This window comes from Thamnophis sirtalis, unplaced genomic scaffold, assembly GCF_051295495.1.
Source record: "Thamnophis sirtalis isolate CommonGarterSnake01/CBP01778 unplaced genomic scaffold, rThaSir2_p1.2 scaffold_3, whole genome shotgun sequence".
Taxonomy (NCBI): Eukaryota; Metazoa; Chordata; class Lepidosauria; order Squamata; family Natricidae; genus Thamnophis; species Thamnophis sirtalis.
Window position 1 is genome coordinate 73,417,909 of NW_028261383.1, and position 22,530 is coordinate 73,440,438.

Here is a 22,530-nt window from a genome sequence, read left to right on the forward strand (position 1 = left end):
TGGAAATGGGGTATTTAAGAAGTGTGTGTAGTAAGAAAAGAGATAATGTGAAGAATGAATGGGTACTGAATGAGTATAGATCACACCCAAAAATGAGTAACAAGTACGAATGGAAGATCTTTGGTCATACATACAGAAAGAATGAATGAGGACTTTATGAAGTGATGGAATACTTGTTTCTTTTTATAGTCTGTTTTTATTGTGTACCCAGAGTCATGTTTTGTGAGATTGGCAGCTATATAAATGTGATGAATGAATGTAACAATATATTAAAAGAAAAGTGAATGAGTTGAGAGAAAAAGATAGACAGAGAAAGTTGTGGTTGTCTATAGTTTATGATATCCTCTAAAAAGAGAAAGAGAAATCCAAAGAACAAAAAGCAATAAATGTAGTATCAGGATTCCGTCCCCCCCCCCAAAAAAGGCCTGGAGATGTAGTTAATTACATTAGTAAATAAGCTAGTTTTAGCTGCCCCCCCCCCTCTTTTTAAATCTCATGCTATTACTATTTCTTACTCCTTTTCTGCATAATGTGGTTTATTCCGGAAGAAAGCAGCAAGTATATGCATGTGCCATGAATGCAAAATAATGGGAAAAATATTGGGCCAATTGTATAAATATATATGTGTGCATCCATGTCACAAGGGGGCAGTATGTGTATATCTATTTAATTACTTTATGACATAAAGTTTACCAATTTAATGCCCCCTTCCCTAAAATATTGTTACTATAACTGCCTTTGGTCAAGTACAGAGTTTTTCAATCATAAGCTAGCATACATAGTTACTCTGTATACCCCAACATATTAAAGATGGAAAATGCAGAAGAGTTCTATTCTTACTTGGGGGCAAGATCCAAGAATGTATTTCTGTAGTGTCATAGATGGGATTACATAAAAAATTGGATCACTAGGACTACTACTGTAGTCTTACTAGATTGCCATGAGAGGGTGCTATTGGAACAGGAAAGAGAATGTTTTGTATATATTGGTTCCTGTCCAGAGTAGTCATATTTATTTGTATAGTAAGATATGTATCAAATTAAGACGTCTTATTCTTGTTCTTATTCTTGCTTGCATGCTATTGTTTATTTACTTTTCTTAGTTTATTAATTATTAGTTAGATTTTTTCTCCCAAGTTCTGTCTTGATTTATCTGTTCATCTAGAACTGTATATTTATGTAACTTTCCATTTATATCTGAGTGAGACTATTGTCTAATTCTGCTTCATTTCCAATTTGAAATACATTTTTGTATGAGTAAAGCTTTTTCGATAAAAATGATTATTCAATTTGAAAAATTGTGAGTAAAGTTTATTCAATAAAAATAATTTCTAATTTTTTTCCTACTCACACGAAACATAATTAGAATGTACACTATTTTCATCTAAGTTGTCAAGGATCATTCTGTAGAGAGTTGTAATTAATATAGAAGTAGGAAGAATTCACAGTTGTTTTGAAGAGCAGTGATTTGGAATTCACTTGTATAAAAATACCTCTTAGAATGTTTTGTTTATTTTTAGTATCAGAATTATGTATTGCAGAAGAGAATGAGAATGAAAATTTATACAATGGCACTTAGTTATTAATATAATATAATAAAACATAACAACATACCATAACAATACATAACATAATATATAATAATATATATGTGTGTGTATGTATATGATTCCTATAATAACTGAATAAATGCAATTCAAATATTTGGATTGCTCATCTGTGTAATTTGCGTTCATTATGATAGGCGACAGTATGATATAATTAAAATAATTTATTGGATCAAGGCAGGGCTATTTTTTTAAACCTGAAGGTTTTATTGTTTGAGTTTATTGATAAGGTAACTTAGTTTTTTGTGTTTATAAGTCCAAAATAGATGTAATTATCAGTTGTATTGAATAGATTTCAGTAGCGCAATCTGGGAGTATAAAGCAGGAGTTTTATACTCTAAAGTTTGTAATCTGGGCTTCTAGATTGTTGTGAATTAACTAATTCTAAATACATTGCCCTGTTGATCATTTTTTTTTGGGGGGGGGGGGAACCACTTGATCTATTGTAGGTTATTACCATTGTATCCTTAAAACTGTATCCTAATCTGATTGTAGTATTTTTCAATTATATACCCTGTTTTCCCGAAAATAAGACACCTCCAGATAATAAGCCCAATCAGACTTTTGAGCACACACGCTAAAATAGGCTCTCCCCTGAAACTAAGCCCTCCCCAAAAATGTTGCAACATAGCAGCAGCCATTAAGTCACCACCTCCTGCACCTCAAAAATAATAAGACCTCCCTGAAAATAAGGTCAAGTGCTTATTTCGGGGGGGGGGGTGTCAAAAGAAGATAAGACCCTGTCTTATTTTTGAGGAAACATGGTATTATTTTAACTGACCAATCCAGAAATGTTAATCCATTATCTTCCTTATTCCCAGTTATCAACAGAAATCCCTAACTTGTGCCAAATATTTTATAAATAATGTTAGGTAAAGGTTCCCCTCACACATATGTACTAGTTGTTCCTGACTCTAGGGGGCAATGCTCATCTCCATTTTAAAGTTGAAGAGCCAGAGCTGTCTGAAGACATCTCTGGTCATTTGGCCGGCATGACTAAATGCTGAAGGCGCATGGAACGATGTTACCTTCCCACCAAAGTGGTTCCTATTTTTCTACTTGCATTTTTTACGTGCTTTCGAACTGCTATGTTGGCAGAAGCTGGGACATGTAATAGGAGCTCACTCCATTATGCCGCACTGGGGATTCAAACTGCTGATCTGCCGATCTTTGATCAATAAGCTCAACATCTTAGCCGCTGAGCCCCCACATCTCAGGTTAAATAATGTTACAGTATCAAAATTGCTGACTTGATTTTTCCTTTTCTTTTAGGTGGATACCAGCCCACAAAATGGCTTCACACCAGGCATGAAATTGGAGGTTGCTATCAAACCTGGCCCTGACACTTACTGGATTGCCACAATCATTACCACTTGTGGGCAGTTACTACTTTTGCGCTATGATGGTTATGGAGAAGATCGCAAGGCTGATTTCTGGTGTGATATCATGACAGCTGATTTGCATCCACTTGGCTGGTGTGAGCAGAACAAGAAGACCCTCAAAGTGCCTGAAGGTAACCATGTTCTATGGAACAAAGTGTAGGTCCTGTAAACTCACAAAATAACTGCCTGTAAAGTGATTAAGATATTGTTCAGGCTTCTCTACATTTTTGTATTTGGTTTTACATGGGCATCACTTTAAATAGGTTTGCAAGTATTACTCTTACATTTACTTTTACATATTCGCTATAATACCTAAAAGTCAACTACACATCAGTCCATTTGTCTTTTTAATGTCAATATAAGTATTGGACTTAATAATATCATATATTATTGACAATCTTATTTTTGGTTCTCATGATTGAGATCCTATACCTGTTCCTTTTGGTACTGTCCATGGGGTTTAGTTTTCCTGGGCTCTTAAGATCACTGCAGATGGGGACTACAGCCAGGAAATTAAAAGACACTTGTTCCTGGGGAGGAAAGCTATGGCAAATCTAGACAGCATACTAAAAAGCAGAGACATCACCCTGCCAACAAAAGGGTGTATAATCAAGGCTATGGTTTTCCCAGTTGCAATGTATGGCTGTGAAAGTTGGTCCATAAGAAAGGCTAAGCGCCATAGAATTGAGGTCTTTGAACTCTGGTGCTAGAGAAGACTCCTGCGAGTCCCTTGGACTGCAAAGCGATCAAATCAGTCAGTCCTAGAGGAAATCAATCCTGACTATTCCTTAGAAGGCCAGATCCTGAAGATGAAACTCAAATTCTTTGGTCATCTAATGAGAAGGAAGGGCTCACTGGAGAAGAGCCTAATGCTGGGAAAGATTGAGGGCAAAAGAAGAAAGGGACGACAGAGAATAAAGTGGCTGGATGGAGTCACTAAAGCAGTAGGTGTGAGCTTAAATGGACCTCAGAGGATGATAGAGGACAGAAAGGCCTGGAGGAACGTTGTCCATGAGGTCGCGATGGGTCGAACACAACTTCGCAACTAACAACAACAACAACCTGTTCCTACTCTAGATTTAATCATCCTTGAACTCAAGAACTCGGGTAAAAAATTCTGAAATGTACTCTTAAGTAATCCAAAAGTTGCAAACATGTTGAACCATAGACATGTGGGTTTGCTTTTGACCTTCCCAGGTAACTTTAATCAAGCTGCTTGTGAGATAGCAAGAGTGCATATTGATTGACTTAGTTTTTCCTCTCTTTTTTTAGGCATTAAGGATAAAATTCCCAATCAGATAGAATTCCTTCAGCAAATTCTGAAAGGAGCATGTAGTCCTCCTGCTGGTCTTCTAGAAGGGGTAGGTGTCTACACAGTAACAATTGTAGAAGTAAAAATTCTAATTCAATAAAACTGACTGGTAATTACCACTTGTTTTTTTATTAGTGGCGTGTTTTTTTTCTCTCCAGTTTGGTTATAACTTCATCTTTCTGGAATATATTTAAGTAGTGACAAGAGAGATTTTGCTGTATGGCTATAAAAGATCCCATAACATGGGAGTGGAATTTCAGTAGAGAAAAGAACTTCATCAGTGGGATGGCATATCTATTGTACAGGTAGTCCTCATTTAACAATGGTAATTGCCACCAGGATTTTCATTGCTAACCGATGCAGTCATAAAATGTGACATCACATAACCACGTTGTTTAGTGATGACAAGCTTAGCAGTCCTCTGCTGTTTTTAAGCAAGGTTTGTAGGTTATTAAATGAAAACCTCACGTGACTGGCACTTGTGACTTCCTCCTGGATTCTCATTAAGTCAGTGAAGAAGCTGTCAGGCACAAGTCCCAGGCAAATCACAAGCAGGCAGGCAGGCGGTGGGTAAATATTATGAAATGAGGCAGAGTTGGAAAAGGGTTGTGGTAGTGTGAATGACTTGCAACTTTCCCTAGTGGCTTCCCCATTGATTTTGCTTATGAGAAGTTGGCAGGAGACAGCATTTGCAGGGGTGCTGGAGGTACTGTGATGGTCAGAACTTTGGGAACCTGTTGCAAGTAGCACTCCTTCAGTGCCATCATTAACTGCAAACAGATACTCAGTGAATGATTGAGGAGCGAAGAAAGAGAACAATGACACAAAGACTGTAATGTTTATCTTGTATTTAATGTGGGCTATCTTTCAAGAATATTTTATAGAAGCTCATCTTGATTTTGTTTTTGTAACTTTCAAAAATAACCTCTCCATAATTGCTAGTAAACTTTCTGGTTTGTAAAATTACCTTCACCTCTTTTTGTTCACGTTTTGATACCTTATGTAATGTAGTGACATAGATGTGGAAAGGATTTCTAATACTGTTAGATTCAGTGAATCGAGAGTTTGCTTCATGAGCTCATTAATTAATCTAATTTACGGATTGACTCAGTTCTCTGCTATTTGCTGCTTTTGGAAGCTAATGGCATCATATAAAAGAGTACATTAAAATGGAGAACTAGTCATCCATTAGTATTCTGGATGAGTGGGAAATAGACATATATATATATATATATATATATATATATATATATATATATATATATATATATATATATATATATATATATATATATATATATATATATATATATATATATATATATATTTCTATTAAGGAATATACATTTAAACAAAAATCAATGCTATAATGTACTAGTTACTTAAAAGCAAATAGACTAAAAGCCTAGAAAGCAAAGACAATAAGAAATAGCAAATAAGAAGTTTATTTCACAATAATTGTGAACCTGTTACAAATATAACCATATTACAGATAATAATGTCATTACAAAAAGATAAAATGTGTAAGAAAATGAATGAAGTACGTACATAAATAATGTTACATTTTAGAATAGATAACGAGGCAGATGTCTAACATTTTTCTTTCTTTTTTCAGCTCCATCGAGGAAAAAATTCTTTGGATCTTATTGCACCAGGGTCACGACTTGAATGTCAGCACATAAATAGCTGTCTAGGAGCTTGGATAGTCACTGTTCTGGAAAACATTGGTGGAAGACTCAGGCTGCGCTATGAAGGACTTGGAGATGTAGAACAATATGACTTATGGATGTTCTATTTAGATCCCTTTCTCCATCCAATGGGTTGGGTATCTCAGCAAGGATACATTCTTGAACCTCCTTTAGGTACAAAACTTAATTTTCAATCACAAACTAGAACTTCAGACTGAAATAAATTAACTTCTTGTCTGTAGTTTTCTGGATCTTCCTCCTTCCCTTGTTTGATGATACTTGTATACTTGTGTCAAGCTGCCTTCTTAAAATAATCCATTCTTAAAATAATCTTTGTTTCTTTCAGTTGAAATGGAATTATTATTATTATTTCTTTTCAAACATATTTTGTGCTAATGGCAATTTATTCTTTGTATAAGGATTTAAATCTCTTTCTTATAAAATCTAAGTTTAAGAAAATTTTGGTCAGAGCTAAAATAATTTTGCACTGTGGTGAAATGCCTAGCCAAACTAGAAGGGAATTAGCTATAGAAAGTAAATCATCCTTACTTGACCACTCAGATCATGTTTTTGAGGAAAGTTTTCTAGGTGGACTATTCAAGATCAAAACTATATATGAGAGTGGGAGAGAGAGAGGGAGAGGGAGGGAGATATATATATCCCAGTAAGGGTATGGCTAGCTGATGAGAGCTAAATAGCTTGAAATAGATCTATACTAGTCTCCCTTTATTTATTTATCAGCACAAATACAAAACAAACAAACACACACACACACACACACACACACACACACACACACACACATATGAAATTTTGTCTTCCTGAAATGTGACTCAGCCTTCCATCCTTCTGAGGTCGTCAAATGAGGATCTAGATTGTTGGGGGCAATATTCTGTAAACTTAGAAAGGATTGTAAAGCACTGTGAAATAGTGTATATAGATCTTATTATAATTGTTACATTACTATGAATGTAATAAAATATATTCATTTTAAAAGTGTGTTTTACTTTTAATGGGATAACAAATTTATCTTTCTTTTATTGAAGCTATTAGGCATTTGAAGACTGAAATAGAATGGCAAGAAACTCTAGCAAAAGTAAAAGAAGAGGAAGAAGAATCATTAGTGCCCACTGATCTGTTCAAGGTGTGACATTTGGCATTTACTGTATTTTTAGCAAATGCTATGATTAAATCTAATATGAACAAAAATAATTTCTGGGAACTAGACGACGTAATATTTTAATTAAGCTTTTTACTTATTGGATATGAGAAACTCTAGGTAATTTAAAATTTTAAAATATACTGTTTAAGATAATGTATAGATTATTTTAGAGATTAATGAAACAGATACACTTTTGACTTCCCATCCTGCAGGAAAACTCCAAACCCAGTTTTGAAAGTTTCAAAAATATTTTGTCAATTTTTTAAAGAAATGAGCAATTCCATAATGTTATGATATGAATTATTTTTGAGAAAGCAACATTGGTAGTTTTAATTTGTTGGCTTCCTATAAGTGGAAAAGGTCCATATTACTTTCAGGGAAACAGAATGTGTCTTTTATCAATGGAAAATATTTTGCAGGTCTCATTCTCTATTATAAATAATTTTCTTCCTTGGAGACTGCCTCACTGATCTTGATGTCACTGAATAATATAAAGCAGAAAAGAAAACTGATCCAAACAAAATAAGGGTATTTTAAAAATAACTCTCCCCCACTCTCTCTTTCTGTATACATGTGTGTGTACATATCTATGTACATATATACTTAGGTATTAAGAAAATGTTGAGAGATAGAAACTAACGGTTTTTATTAATCATTTTTAGGACAAACCTGTTGTTGGAACTCATGCATTTTCTGTAAATATGAAGTTGGAAGCTATTAATCCAAAAGCTCCTTTTGCCATATCACCTGCTACAGTTACAAAGGTATCACAAGTATCTCAGCTGCTAACTCTGATTTCCTTCTTCATTGCCAAGAAAACTATTCTCTATAATTTACTCACACTCTAATTTAGGTCACTTTGAATGGAAGCTAATTTTGTAGGGCATTTGCAACAAGAACATGTCTCAGTATTTGTTCATAAGTACCTGATTTTAATTCTGAGTTTCAGCTCCAAGAAATATGAAATGATATTATGGAAGAGGCAGAGCTCAGTTTCTGTATAAGTCAGCAACTATGAAAGCTCCTTAATCTGGGATTGAATTGCAAGGAGCTAGACTCACAGGCAGCTTTAAGAACGTTATTGCTTAAAATTAAGTAGTGACATTTATCTTTTAAAAGAATTTTATGTGGTTCCAGTAGTACACAAATGCACATTTTTTCTTTCATTATGCTAATATTTTATCAATTGCAGATGTGAATCGATATTAATCTTGAAATAATTTGTTTTGGTTTTTTCCTATCCAGCTACTTGCTGGATTCTTAATTTTTAAAAACTGGAGTTAAGCCATGATACATTTCTTTGCGCCTAAAATCACAATGGGATGAAAAATATTATTAATAAAAAATAAGAGAAAATTTATAATATGATTTTCCTCAATAGATATTGAAATAATAAGAGAACAATATTTTTAGCATCTGGGTTGTTTTTTTCCTGTTTTGTGAATCAATTTGGCTTATGAGGTGTAGAAGTGAACCATATGTTTAAAATGGTTGAGTTTTACTCCTAGTGATTGCATGGACATGTTGTGCAGTTTTCTTCTCAGTAGTCCAGAAAAAGTTTGTCACTGCCTTCTTTTAGAATGTCTTTTGATTTTACAATCTACTCTACGATAGAATAGTTTCTCATAAAAATACTAACTTGGTTTGACCTTATTTACTTCCTGAGCCCTAAAGATGCATGTGTAAAAGCTAGCTATCAGATATTTTCAGGAACACTATTTCTTATCCTCCCCATCTATAAAATTATTGCAGTGAAATAGTTTTATAAAATAAATAAGACTTCTCGCATTGTATAATTGTATAATTTTGGAAAGGTTCTGTGGCTGTTGCTAAGCCAGTGAAAACCCTTAGGAAGATTTGATGTAGATTAGTTCCAAAATTCCTAGTTGCTGGTTTGGGAAATGCAAACAGTATTAATGACATACTGAGTGAGCATCTTGCAGAGTAGCAGAGAGATTCAGTATTAACAAATGTTTAAAACTGAATATAAATTGCAGTTTTAAGATGGTTTTATAGGTATGTATCTTCTCAGTATTTGTGCAGCTGTATTAATAACTATGTCAGCAATAGGTACACAGCTTTTTTATTACTTTCTTAACCTAAACCTTCATGACAGTTATGAGTTCTATATTGCCAACGCTATCAATTCTTTATTTTAATTTTTTATTCTTTTTGCAGTCAGCATTCTTTTTATATTGCATGTCTCTTTCTTATCTTATACTTTCCATAGTGCAGCATCCCATTTTTTATATAAAATAACTTTTCTGTTAGATTGTTGGCATTTCTTCTTGGTTTCATCTTTGTGTTTTATTATATCTTTTGGCCCCTTATGCTTGGGCTCCCCATTTCATTATATACATAAATTTGTCAACTTGAAATTTATTTTAATTTCTTGGTAAGCTAAAACCTCTTAGTGCTGTTTTCCGGAAGAATTTTGCAGGATTAGCCAGGATTGGGTATTGTGATGTCCAATTGGCCTTGAGACAGAGTTAATTTGAAGCCAGGCCTCTGTGCTCCTTGCTTCTGGTTCCCAGTTTCAACTTTGTCTGGCCGAAGAAAGAACGGTTGCTTTTGGTCCCGATTCTTCCAAAAACAATCCAGTACTACAGGAACAAAATGTTGACTTCTAACTTGTATAACTAAGGCTAACAAACTTAACTTTACGGTCGTGGGACAGGAAACCCTTCCCCAGCTTAAAGTCTGTGATGGTCCCCAGGTGAGGAATCCTGGTGACGGGAACGAGGGAACTCTTATCTAGGTTAACCGAAAAATCTAATTGCTGTAGTGTGAACACCACCAACGAAAGATCCTCCCTTGCCCGCTCAAATGATGCTGCTTGGACTAAGATGTCATTGAGGTAGCAGTGGACTCTGACAGAGCGCTCATGGAAGTTAGCCGCCACTGCGGCTAGGACCTTAGTGAAGGTCCGAGGCGATGACACCAAGCCAAACGGTAGGGTCCTATACTCGTAGTGGCTACCTAAATAGGAGAACCTGAGATACTTACGATGGCCAGGGAAGCTGGGGATATGGAGGTAAGCCTCAGGTCGATGGAGGCCATGAAGTCATAGTACCTGACCCCCACCAAGATGGATTTAAGCGATGCCATCTTGAATCTTCTATAGACTAAGTGAAAATTTAGCAGTTTAAGATCCAGAATAGCCCTCCATCCCACTGAACTCTTCAGAACGACAAAGAGGTTGGATAGAAACCTGACCCCACTTGGTCTGGTGGAACCGGTTCCACCGCCCTAATCTCTAGGAGGTGTTGGATCGCCTGCCTCATGGGAGAGCATTTATCTTTACTCTTAGTGACCGAACAAGTCCAAAAGTGGTTCGGCGGAATGGAAAGAACACCTACTCCTGTAGTAGTGCTCTCCAGCTTTCTTGCATAGTCGTGGTGCCTTGGGCTCATCTATACGCGAGGCCGCTCCAGTGGCATCTCCTGCTGTATCAGAGGTCAAACTTCAGCAGTTCCAAGGAAGAGGTTCCAGTGACACCACAGGTGCAGCTGTCATTGAGGTGATGGCTCTCCCCAGTGCTACACGAGGGCTGTGAGTTCAAGGAGCCAGGGCGCCTCATCCTGACAATGGACGCCAGCTTGTACGGGTGAGGATCTCTCTTGGAGTCCTGGATGGCGCAGGAGCATTGGACCTTGTTGGACCACCAACACAAAATAAATTGGCTGGAACTGCGAACAGTTCACTTGGCATTGTGGCACTTCAAGGACCAATGTGGCAGCGAAGGCCCATGTCAACTGACAGGGCGGCACACACTCCAGGGCTCTTTGAACCGAGGCGATGGCACTCAGCGCCAGGGCGGAGAGGCATCTTCGATCGCTCAGGGCGGAGCACATCACAGGAGTGAACAACCATCAAGCCGACTGGCTCAGTCGGGCCATGGTTGACCATGGGGAGTAGAGCCTTTCTCACTAGAAGTGCAGCTACCTTGGCGGCCTGGGCCACACAGGTGGCTATCGTGGAGATTTGCAGGGCGGCTTCCTTTATCAGGCACTACAGGTTAGACGCGTTTGCATCGGTTGATACGGCGTTTGGTCATAGGGTAGTACAACAGGTGGTAGCGCATGAGGAGCCCGGGACCAATAGTGCCCCCCCCCCAAGGGACGTTAACTTGGGTATGTCCCAATCCTGGCTAATCCTGCAAAATTCCTCCGGAAAATGACAGTTGGTCTTACCTGAACTGTTGTTTTAGAAGGTTTTGCAGGATTAGCCAGGTTCTCACCCTAGCATTGGTCAAGGGGTTGGGGGACTTCAGGGGGTAGGGTGTGTTCCCTTATGACTTGTTTTCAGGTGTTTTGCAGTGGTCTTGACTTGTTGAAACTGGGAACCAGAAGCAAGGAGCATAGAGGCCTGGCTTCATATTAACTCTGTCTCGAGGCCAATTGAACATCACAATACCCAATCCTGGCTAATCCTGCAAAACCTCCTAAAACAACAGTTCAGGAAAGACCAACTGTCATTTTATTTTTAGGCTTAGAAAGTGCTTAACAGCCTTAGAAGTCCCAAAAGGGGTATTCCAGATAGAAAGGTGAGCTAAGGTGACACAGTGGTTAGAGTGCAGTACTGCAAGCTATTTCAGATGACTGCTGGCTGCAGTTCAGCGGTTCAAATCTCACTAGCTCAAGGTTAACTCAGCCTTCCATCCTTCCGAGGTGGGTAAAATGAGGAACCAGATTGTTGGGGGCAATAGGCTGATTCTGTAAAACCACTTAGAGTGGGCTGTAAGAACACTGTGAAGCGGTATATAAGTGCTATGCTAAGTGCTAAGGTTTCGGGGTGTGAGAGAAATACTCTCTCTTGCTGTCCTTCTGTATTCATCATTCTAAAGCACAATTTATGCCAGATATTAAATTCTTAATTTCAAGATATTTTTAAAATCCTGACTAAAGAAACGAAGAAATGCAGATATATATTGTATCTTCATTTCCTCAGGTGGATATTTTAGGTCATTTAAAAATTGGAGGGCCCTGACAGTCTCATTCTCTTTTCATTTGAAGACTTGAATTAAACTTCTTGTTCTATTTTGTCATTTTAAATTTCAGACATAGCATTTTATATTCTTTCTATTTCTTTTTTCCTTAGGGGTTTTCTTATAGACTGTAAGATGTTTTAGGCAAATCTTTCTGCAATCTTTCTGGGGCCAACAACTGCACTTATTTGCACAGAATATTAAACCCCATTATAGCAGGGAAAGCTATGGTTGGTGTAGTTTAATTAAAATTTCAAATTAAGCTAACATTTCCTATGTTCTTCTGTCATATTCAGTGACAACATCTGCGGTTCAAGACTTTGTCAAATGCCACCTTTTATTTTAAGATAGCTAATATTTAATACAATTTGTTAAAATTCTCTCAACAAGGGACAAAACTATAGAAATACATAACATAGACAGGAAATATCTTAACAAATATAGTTGTAACTTGATTGTGAAACTATATATGATTTCTATTTTTATATTATCTAAGTCATTTCTCTTATTTTTGCAGGTATTTGATGATAAATATTTCTTGGTAGAAATAGATGATTTGAGACCAGATTGTACCACAAGACAGCCTTTTATTTGTCATGTCAATAGTGCTGGACTTTTCCCTGTGCAGTGGAGTCTGAAAAATGGCTTACATCTCAACCCTCCACCTGGTGTGTATAAGTAATCTACCATCATTCGTATCAGTCTTCTAGATGCATTTAAATTTGTGGTATAATTTAATTTTGTTTATTGAGCTATTTTGGAGATGGATAGTTTTGTAGCATAATTCAGTTGTAGTTTAGACCTGAGGAAGAATTTTCTGAAGTTTGGAACTTTAAAAAAAATATATGCGCTCATGTTTAAGGAAATCAGTGTGATATACAAGTAGTCCTCAACTTACAATAGTTCATTTAGTGATCATTCAAAGTTACAATAGCATTGAAAAAAGGGATTTATAACTGTTCCTTACGTTTACGATAATTGCAGCCTCCCCGTGGTCATGTGATCAAAATTTGGATGCTTGGCAATTGATTCATATTTATGACAGTTGCAGTATCCCAGGGTCGAGGACTACCTGTATTAGAATATTAGATGAGGATTGTCCAAACCCAGGGTCAAAGAACTATATATGTCAGTAGGTAACGCTGATCATCATCAATTTAATCTCATATATTTTACAACATTATTAATGAGCCAGATGCGGAGGAAATGGAAGATAATTCAATATTTTAAAGACGGAATAAGATTAAAATGCTATGATAAAGTTATTTTCCCCCCTTGTTCACAGGTTATCCAGGTCAAGACTTTGACTGGGCAGATTATCTCAAGCAGTGCGGAGCTGAGGCTGCTCCCCAAAGCTGCTTTCCTCTGGTAAGCATTCATGAAAGTAATGTGAAAGGTTTTATTTACTGATGCATATTTTATTCCTAAGGTCCATTAGCCACAGCACATACTAATAAAACCCTTACTTTGTTTAAACTATGAAATCTAAACATATACTCTTAGTAATTAATATTCATCATATTCTTCCAGAATTTATAGTGTAGCTAGTGTAACAGTGTTCTTTTGTGTCTGGCTACAAATGCTGCTGATACAGTAAGATGTTTCTTTGCATATGCAATTTAAGCTGCAAGTTAGGATTGCTCCTTTATAAATAAAAAAAATCTGCATCTAGAGAGTTAGCAAGGTGTAGCTAACAAAATCAGCTAACAATCTCCAATTGATATTGTCCAAATATCATTATATTGAAATATAATGTAGATTTTCTACAGCAACAACATAATAAAAAGGATAAAAATGCCAAAACAAGCCTAAATATGTGGCTGACAGCACAACCAATCATCATAATAATGCTTTTTAAAAAGGTTGGTAGACTGCTTAACTGGAATTCTTCAGTTTAGCACCCAACATTTTAGGTTTAGTGATTACTTTTTATTTAGAGAACCCAACAAGCTAGGTAGGAGTAAAAATGGGTGTATATTTGTAAGTGTGTATTTATGAAGGGAAAGCCTTCATAAATACACCTGAAAATTCTTAACACCCGAAAATTGTAGAAAGGCATCCTACATTGAGGGACAGCATTATCTAAGGCAGGAGGGGAAGAGGAAAATGTGATTATAAATATACATTACAGGCAATTGTTTACATTCAGATCTTAGGCCGATCAATACTTCTGGGTTGAAGTGGTAGGGTAGAACTTTTTCAGACAAGTTCTTGTGCATTTAAAGACCTTGTGCATTTTATTCAAGATGTAAGTGATTATTTGGGTTGTTCAGTTGAAACCTCATGTTTGTCTAAAAGGTTTCACACTTACAAGATATGAACCATCTGTTCTGTTGGTGTCTTCTAAGTATCCGCTTTACTGCTAAAATTATTTTGAACTATTTTTTCATTAATATTTTAATGTGAGGCTCTGAAAACACATAATAAACCATGTACCTTGTGTTTTGCTTTTGTTAGTTTAATTCTGAGCATGGTTTTAAGGAGAACATGAAACTTGAGGCTGTGAATTCAGAAAACCCAGAAGAAATCTGTGTGGCTACTATTACAAAGGTGAAGGATTCTTATCTCTGGCTACAGCTGGAAAGTAAGTATTCTTTCAGAGAAGAGAAAGATAAATGTTTTTAACTTGATTTGCCATTCCGCAGGTCACATTTACAGAAGTATTTTGCTTGAGTGTCATAAACAATACACAGCAAACTATTTTGCTTCAGGAAATGTTTTGAAATAGCTGCATTTAATTTTTCTGTATTTCTTTTTACCATTCCTGATAATTAAAAACCTTATAAAAAGATACTTGTAGCCTGATGGAGCTAAGTGACAAAATTAGAGACAGCTCACAAGTGCAGAGGAATGAAGAATGTGCGAGTTCATAAGAAGTATTCTAGCTGGTTAGCCTTGTAAGATGATGGCGATATAATGGTAGTAGTGGTGACAATTGTGCTTACACACATTATGATCATTGTTATTATACAGGTTCTAAAATCCCAGTCCCTGAATTCATAGTGAGTGTGGAATCTATGAATATATTTCCAGTTGGTTGGTGTGAAACTAATGGATACCAGCTTAGACCTCCTCGCAGAGTAGTAGGTATGAATATTCTTTAGATTTTTTTTATCCTGCCTTTATTATTTTATTACTTTATTACTCAAGGTGGCAAGCATATATAATATTCCTTCCTCGTCTTGTTTTCAAGAATCCTGTGAGACGGGTTAGGCTGAGAGTGAGAGTGGCTGACCCAAAATCACCCAGCTGGCTTTCATAGTTAAGGCAAGACTAGAACTAATGGTGTCCTGATTTCTAGGCCAGCACTTGGACCACTGCAGCAAACTGGTGCATAGCTGTATTAGACAAGAGATATATACTTCAAAATATTTTTATGTGTATTTGTGAAACGTAATAAAAAAATACACACCTTGGGTTGCAACATATAAGCATGCTTGTAAAGCTCATAGGAGGCATAAAATTAGTGGTTTTATTTCATTCTAAGAATGCCTGAGAATTAGTACCATGTTTTCCTGAAAATAAGACCTGGTCTTACAATTTTTGGGGCCTCAAAAGACACAGTAGGGCTTATTTTCGGGGCAACATGGGCAAGCCAAGAGACGGTGGGACAGATTGACACCTGATTTAATGGAGGCAGGTGATTCCGAAGCATGGGGACACCCCCTCCCCATGCTGCCACACGTTGGAATCACCTGCCTCCATTAAATCGGGTGTTAATAGGTCTCACCATCTTTCAGCCTACCCGTGGCAGTGATGGGACAAAAGACCGCATGGCACATCGGGATCACCTGCCCTCCCCCTGTTCCTCTGCCTGCTGCTGGTGCTGCCACATGTCAGAATCACATATTTCCCCCCACGACTCTGCTTGGAGGGCTGGGCCGGTGGTCACAAGCAGTGGGGATGACCGCTGCACGGGCTGTGGCTGCTGCCATACACTATCTGTCCAAATGCGCTCTTCACCTCCTGTCTTGGTCATGCCACCCCCTCCCCCAGGAAGATGAAAGTCTTCACTGGGGCTTATTTGTGGGGGTAGAGATTATATTAAGAGCATGCTAAAAAAATCAGGCTAGGGCTTATTTTCTGGATGGGTCTTATATTCATGGAAACACGGTAGCAAGTTAAAGATAAGTGTTTAGAGCTGAGGTCACTGTGGATATTTTGACAGTATGTGTTTGTGCACTTGCAAAACTGATGCCATGAAGTTGTGAAATATGCCTGTTTATCAAATCGAAAGTCAATCCTCCCCTCTTCACCACCCTGTTCTTTTGGCCATGCTATCAAATTTATTGTGAGCTCCAAAGCCATCCCTACAAATAAGAAGTTTGATGTTCCAATTCATTGTTTTTTAAATTAAAAACTCCTGTTAAAACTCATTTGGGGCCTAAGGCCTTACACCTGCTTTAGAGGATATTTGCTAAAATAAGTGCATTATATCAAAGACTTTAATATTTTTAGGAACTGAATTGAAGAAGTGCCCATTTGTAAAACAAAAAGAAAATCATCATTTCCATATTGATGTTTTGTTACTAGGTTACAATTCATTGTGATTATGTGATTATTATCATGTAAAGACCTGCAGTTGTTTTGCGTCCTCATAGGATATATTTTACAGTGTTCATATTAGATTAATAATCAGCATGTTTCATTTTGATTTACAGTGAATAAGGAAAAGAAAATTGCAGTTGTTCAACCAGAGAAACAGTAAGCATTAAACTTTATTTATAATTAACAATGATTTCATTTTCAGAATATTAAATACAAGTGCAGATAACTAGAACTGGGTATTTTGAAACCCTTTTTCAACAGTGCCTCTTTCTGTCCTTTTTACATTGTGATATCTTTTATAATATATTTTAATTCATTTATCTACCACTGCATGTTTTTTTAACCACGCTAATGTTCTGAACAGCATACATTAATGTATGGACAATTTGTTTAATTGGTGGTTGAGAATGGAGATTGTCCTGAGCCTGACCCTATTTTGTTGTACAACTTCTGAGAAGAATACATTTTATATTTGTTTATTTACATGTATTTATTTATTTATTTATTTAGAACATTTATATGGCTTCCCAAGTTACTCACAATGAGTCTGGACGTTTTACATAAATACAAATTTATTACAAAAACCAATAAACTCCCCCAAACCAGAAGCTGAGCATACATGAATGCATATATGCCCACACCTGTTTAGCAAATTAATGAGAAATCTCCAGGATTGGTCTTACTAGAGTTCTCATAGTCTCTTGTCAATTTGGGGTCGCATGGAAGAGCTCTTTTAAATATAGTGTTGTCTGTAGGCAGAGATTTGTTCTCTGAGTTTGCTGCTCAGCTCTCAGACGTTTCATTACCAAACTAGGTTGCATCTTCAGCAGGGTTTTGGGTGAAGTGTTTTGTTTGTTTATATAGGTACTGGGTGGTCATTTGGTCTTGTGACTGGTTGAATCACAAGACTCATTGAGCCACAAGATTGGTTGAATCACAAGACTAGTTGCTGTGAGGCATGAAATTTAACTGGTGTGGGAGTGGTTGGTACTATCATAGATTGGTGGTTTGGATGGTACGCTTCATTATTGGTTCGTACACTGGTTCTAAGTCAATGTGTGTGTTGATGGACCCATTGATAGAATGCCAGGCTTCGATAAACTCATATGCCTGATGGGTTTTGGCATGGCCGATGACTTCAGCTTCGTCCCAGTCAAACTGGTGTTGTGTGTTGTCAGTGTGATGAGCGATCGGGGACTTTGGGTCGTGCTGTTTGACATGATGTTCATGGATTCTAGTTTTTTAACTGTTGTCCTGTCTGCCAGGTAGAACTGGTTCCAATTGTTGTAACTGATTCTGTATATTATGTTGGTGCTGTCTTCCTTCCATGTTCTGTCTTTGATCTTTCTAAGTTCCTGTCTGAGTGTGAATGTGGGTTTGTAGGTTATTGCTATTCCTAGGAATTGCAGTAGCCTGGCAGCCACTTTTGATGTATGGCAGGATTGTCTTCTTTTTAGATGATAAATACTTTAAGTAATGTTCCTTCTCCAGATCCTGGAAGTAATGGCACATTGGTTTCCATTTTTGTCCCTCCCCCTCCCCTTTTCAGGAAGTTAACATTTCGGAAAGGGTAGGAGAATTGCTCAGTGTCCACTTACTCGTAATACATAATTACTCATAATACATTATATATAATGAAATGTGCCCCTATTCTCAATATGCCTGAGTCTTACACATCATATTTGCTTTAAAAAACAATATGGTACAAAGCTCTGCAAAATTCAAATTTTAATCTTCCATTCCTGTCCGTCCGTGTCTCCCCCCCCCTTTTTTTTTTTGTCAGGATATTATCTTCAAGGACTGTCAGTGAAGGATTAAAGACCCAGGAACTGAATTCAGCGGACACTAGTAAGAAAACAATGTTTACATGTTAGACTGTAAGACTGCAACTTACCCTATCTAGCTATGATATCTGTATGCTTTATTTATATTTATGGAAAGTGATTGCTCTGAACTAATTATAAAGATCTGTCATTGACTTAGATTTCTTGAACTATTCGGTGAGCATGAGGCTTTTCTTGCATGCATTTTAAAACATTTTTCTTTTTCCATGAGGGACTGTCATTCCTTTACAGATAACTCTGGCAACTCTATAAACCATACACTAAAATTTCATATGTACAGATGGTGAAATTTAATCATTTGCTAAATTGTTTAACGAATGAATGTTGAATAACTACACCCATTTCTGAAATATATAAACCAATCTGTTGGCACACCTTAAAACCTTATTTGCATAGTTTGCAGTGCATGCAAAAGGTATAGTTTGAGGCACTATCTTTACACAAGTAGAAGCTGTACTCATTCTGGAATTTAACTATATTATTTTTAATGTAGAGGGGTTGCATCAAGATAATCTCATTTTCATCTATGCCATTTATAAACCAGGTGACATTATGGCTTTAAGGGAAGTAATTATTATCCCAAGGATAGTTATAATGTAAGATTAGTTAACTTCAACGATCTCACATTACCAAGGTGCTTGCTGATTTATTTTGCTGTATTGAGCAATAAAGTAATTATAAGTACAGTATTATTTAATCTTTAATCAGTATAACACTGGAAAATCCTGTTTTTGAGACAACCATCCGTTACAGGATTATTAAGCGATGTTTTTAATGAGGCAGATATTTCTTGCATCTATTAGCTTTTGTTTGGCTTTGAAGTGCAGTCATGGAGTCATCCCAGCCTTAGCATGACTATGAAAACTACAGTTACTGTCCCCTTTATTCTAAGGGGACAGTAATGTATTATAAGATTCTGAATGTCACCCAATTGTTACAGAATGTGTTGGAATTGAGTTTTCATCGTTTCTAAGAAAAGGCTTCTGCAATTGAATTGGAATATGAAAAGGAAGTTTGCATCCTTTAGTGCCTCACCCACAAAGTGCGAAGCCTTACCTAATATTTCAGGAATTTTCTTATAAATAAGTTTTAGTTGTTCAGACTTTGGTCCGAATATGTCTTCCACCAGCAGTTCAGATAAGGCAGCGTTCTTTATTTTGGGCATTTCCCCATCCTAGGATTAATTAGTATACCATTGATTAAGAGCTGTGGTGGCGCAGTGGCTAGAATGCAGTATTGCAGGCTAATTCTGCCGACTGCCAGCAGTTCAATTTTGCCAGGTATATAAGTCTAAGTGCTACTGCTGTTGCTATTGCTATTATTGGATTATTTAACATTCCCAGTGATTGAAATAACCAAGTGGGAAGAATGTAGCAGCAAACATCCAAATATGTATTTCAAAGAGGACCAGTATTTAGAAGTTGATGAGCAAAATTGAAACCACCACCACTCATTCGTGGAAAAATTGTCTTTCATGAAACCAATCCCTGGTGCTAAAAAAGTTCAGGACCACTGCTATACATTTTATATAGGAAACTGCCTGTTACTTTATTTTCTGTTGATTTATTGGATGTTTTAAGAAGGCGTTTGCATTCAGAAATTGTTTTATTTTTCCAGTTGTAACAAATGGTAAATACTGTTGCCCAAAGATCTACTTTAACCACCGATGCTTCTCAGGACCTTATCTTAACAAAGGGAGAATTGCAGAACTCCCACAGTCTGTAGGACCTGGGAATTGCGTCCTTGTTCTTAAAGAGGTAAGGGCATCTGCAATGCATGGCTGTGTATCTGCAGCACCATTTACTCATTTGGGTATTATTTGGGGAAGAATGTTGGGATTTTGTTAGGAGAAGGTAGGAACAAAAGTAAGAGTGTCACAATCTGACAGTGAGCCACTTACAATACAATAAACGTCCAAAACAATGTATTTCAGGGCAAATACCTGGCTAAAATATGTAGATCCTGGAATTTGTATCAGAAACTTAGACCAGTTTTAACTTTCAGTTGACTTGTTTCTTGATATAAGTCACTGCACACTGTACATTATACTGCACCTCTGTTTTCTGGAGGAGCATCCCACAATAATTGTGGAGAAAACTGAAAAATCAGCAGCAGGGTTTGTGGAATCCTTTCCTTGATCATCATACTCACATTTGCATGTGATATTTATGAAAAAAGGATCCTCTCATTCTGCTGTACCTGTCTGTTTTTACTTGGTTATTCTGAGCCTTCCCGTGGGTTTTTATGGGCTGTTCTTTGTTTATTGCACTACAAAGATGTAGATTGTTAAACTTTCAAGAGCTATGCCTGGAAAGTCATGCATGATTGAAATAGCAGCTCCACAGTATCCTTTAAAAAAAAAAGAAAAACTAGTCTCTGGATCTCTTCCTATTCCATTTCTCTTATTTCCAGAGTTGTTCCATGTACTATGTAAATAGTCCTTGAATTATGACAGCAATTGGGACCAGAATTTCTGTTGCTAAGCAATGTGGTCATAAAGCACAAGCACATTTCTTAGCAATGACAGTTCCTGAAGTCCTGGTTGCTGTTGTTAGCTGGTCCCATAGTACTTAAGTGAGGCAACTTCCTGCCAGTTTTTAGATTTTAGAACTCCTCATAAGGCTTTTATAGTGGTAGCAGTTTGGTTGAAGAATCCCCTCCTCCAATGAAATTAAATTGGGGCTATTGATACTAATTTTATAATACAACAATTGCAGTTAGAGTTGTGGTGACGCAGTGGTTAGAATGCAGTATTGCAGGCTAATTCTGCCAACTGCCAGCAGTTTGATTTTCACAGACTCAAAGTTGACTCAACCTTCCATCCTTCTTGAGGTCAGTAAAATGAGGACCCAGTTTGTTGGGGACAATACAGTATACTGACTCTGTAAAACACTTAGAGAGGGCTGTAAAGACTGTGAAGCAGTATATAAGTCTAAGTGCTATTGCTGTTGTTATTGTATAATACTTTATGATAAACTGTTATGGTATAGTTTTAGATCAGGAGTGCAATATAATGTATACATTTATACATTATTAGACATTTTAAAGCTCCTCCTCCACCCTAATCATCCTTGGAGACTAATACATAAACATAGTCCTTGCCCAGTGGCTCCTATTCCATGCTCCTACATATTTTGATTCTTTACAGTTTGGTCCCATTGCTACTCCACCTTCCTTTCTCTTTTTTCTCCCTGCGCTATTCCCTACCCCTACTCAAAGCTGCTTCCACTTCGCTGATTGGCACCAGAGTGGAAGGAAAAGCATTCGTTTCACTAACTAGCATCTAGTCACGGGAAATAATACATCACTGCACTTCTAGACTGATAGATTGAGTTAGAACTGGCATAAGAAACAACTTTAAGCTGTTAGTGTATGTGAGTGTTTTTGTTTTTCCCTATGAAATAGTTTCTATCATATTTTTAAAAATGAGGGGTTTTTTTAAGCACACTGGAATATTTTGTTTTTGGAAAGGGTAAATTGAGTACAAATTTGCTACAAATAAATAAAAAGCTAAAGGAAAAAATAGAATTTTTATAGGGTTTATAATTAATTTTATGTTTTCTAGAAATGTCTAAGGGATGTATGGGTGTTAGGGATATGTACCAGGGATTGAATTTTGTAGCAGAAGAAACTGCCCAAGGCAAAATACAAAATTTGATGAGTCGGTAATTGATTCTGTTATGACAAATCTATAGCCCTTTGAGAACATCCCAGATTATTATAGCTGCCTTCGGTAATTTCAGCTACACATTAGATGTCATTGGTAATGCTTCTTATTGGCAGCATTGTCAGATACTGTCTAGTACTCAAGATTCAGAATTGCTACATAATTTTTATGATATTCAAGCAGTCATGTTCAATATTCAAGGTCTATATGTCAGTGGTCTTTTCAGAATTTTTCTTGGTGGGGAAGTGTACATTACTTTATTTAAATCCCATCCTGACCAACCCCAGAAATGCTTTTTTTTCTTTTTTTCATTCTGTAATAAATGGCCTCTGCT

The 22,530-nt window shown here is 36.7% G+C and overlaps 1 protein-coding gene across 7 annotated transcripts in view; it reads left to right on the plus strand.

Annotated features, from left to right (window-relative positions):
- SFMBT1 (Scm like with four mbt domains 1) overlaps positions 1–22,530 on the plus strand; it is a 109,069-nt gene that overhangs the window by 72,600 nt on the left and 13,939 nt on the right. For 5 of the 7 annotated variants that reach the window (XM_014062921.2, XM_087709156.1, XM_087709153.1 and 2 more), the window contains 12 exons: positions 2,879–3,119; positions 4,261–4,349; positions 5,916–6,162; positions 7,035–7,132; positions 7,813–7,914; positions 12,655–12,805; positions 13,423–13,505; positions 14,595–14,721; positions 15,111–15,224; positions 16,799–16,841; positions 18,469–18,533; positions 20,147–20,286. In XM_014062921.2, coding sequence (XP_013918396.1) covers positions 2,879–3,119; positions 4,261–4,349; positions 5,916–6,162; positions 7,035–7,132; positions 7,813–7,914; positions 12,655–12,805; positions 13,423–13,505; positions 14,595–14,721; positions 15,111–15,224; positions 16,799–16,841; positions 18,469–18,533; positions 20,147–20,286 — 1,500 coding nt within the window. The remainder of the gene's footprint in view (positions 1–2,878; positions 3,120–4,260; positions 4,350–5,915; positions 6,163–7,034; positions 7,133–7,812; positions 7,915–12,654; positions 12,806–13,422; positions 13,506–14,594; positions 14,722–15,110; positions 15,225–16,798; positions 16,842–18,468; positions 18,534–20,146; positions 20,287–22,530) is intronic. The other 2 variants (XM_087709157.1, XM_087709155.1) reach the window with 2 other exon arrangements.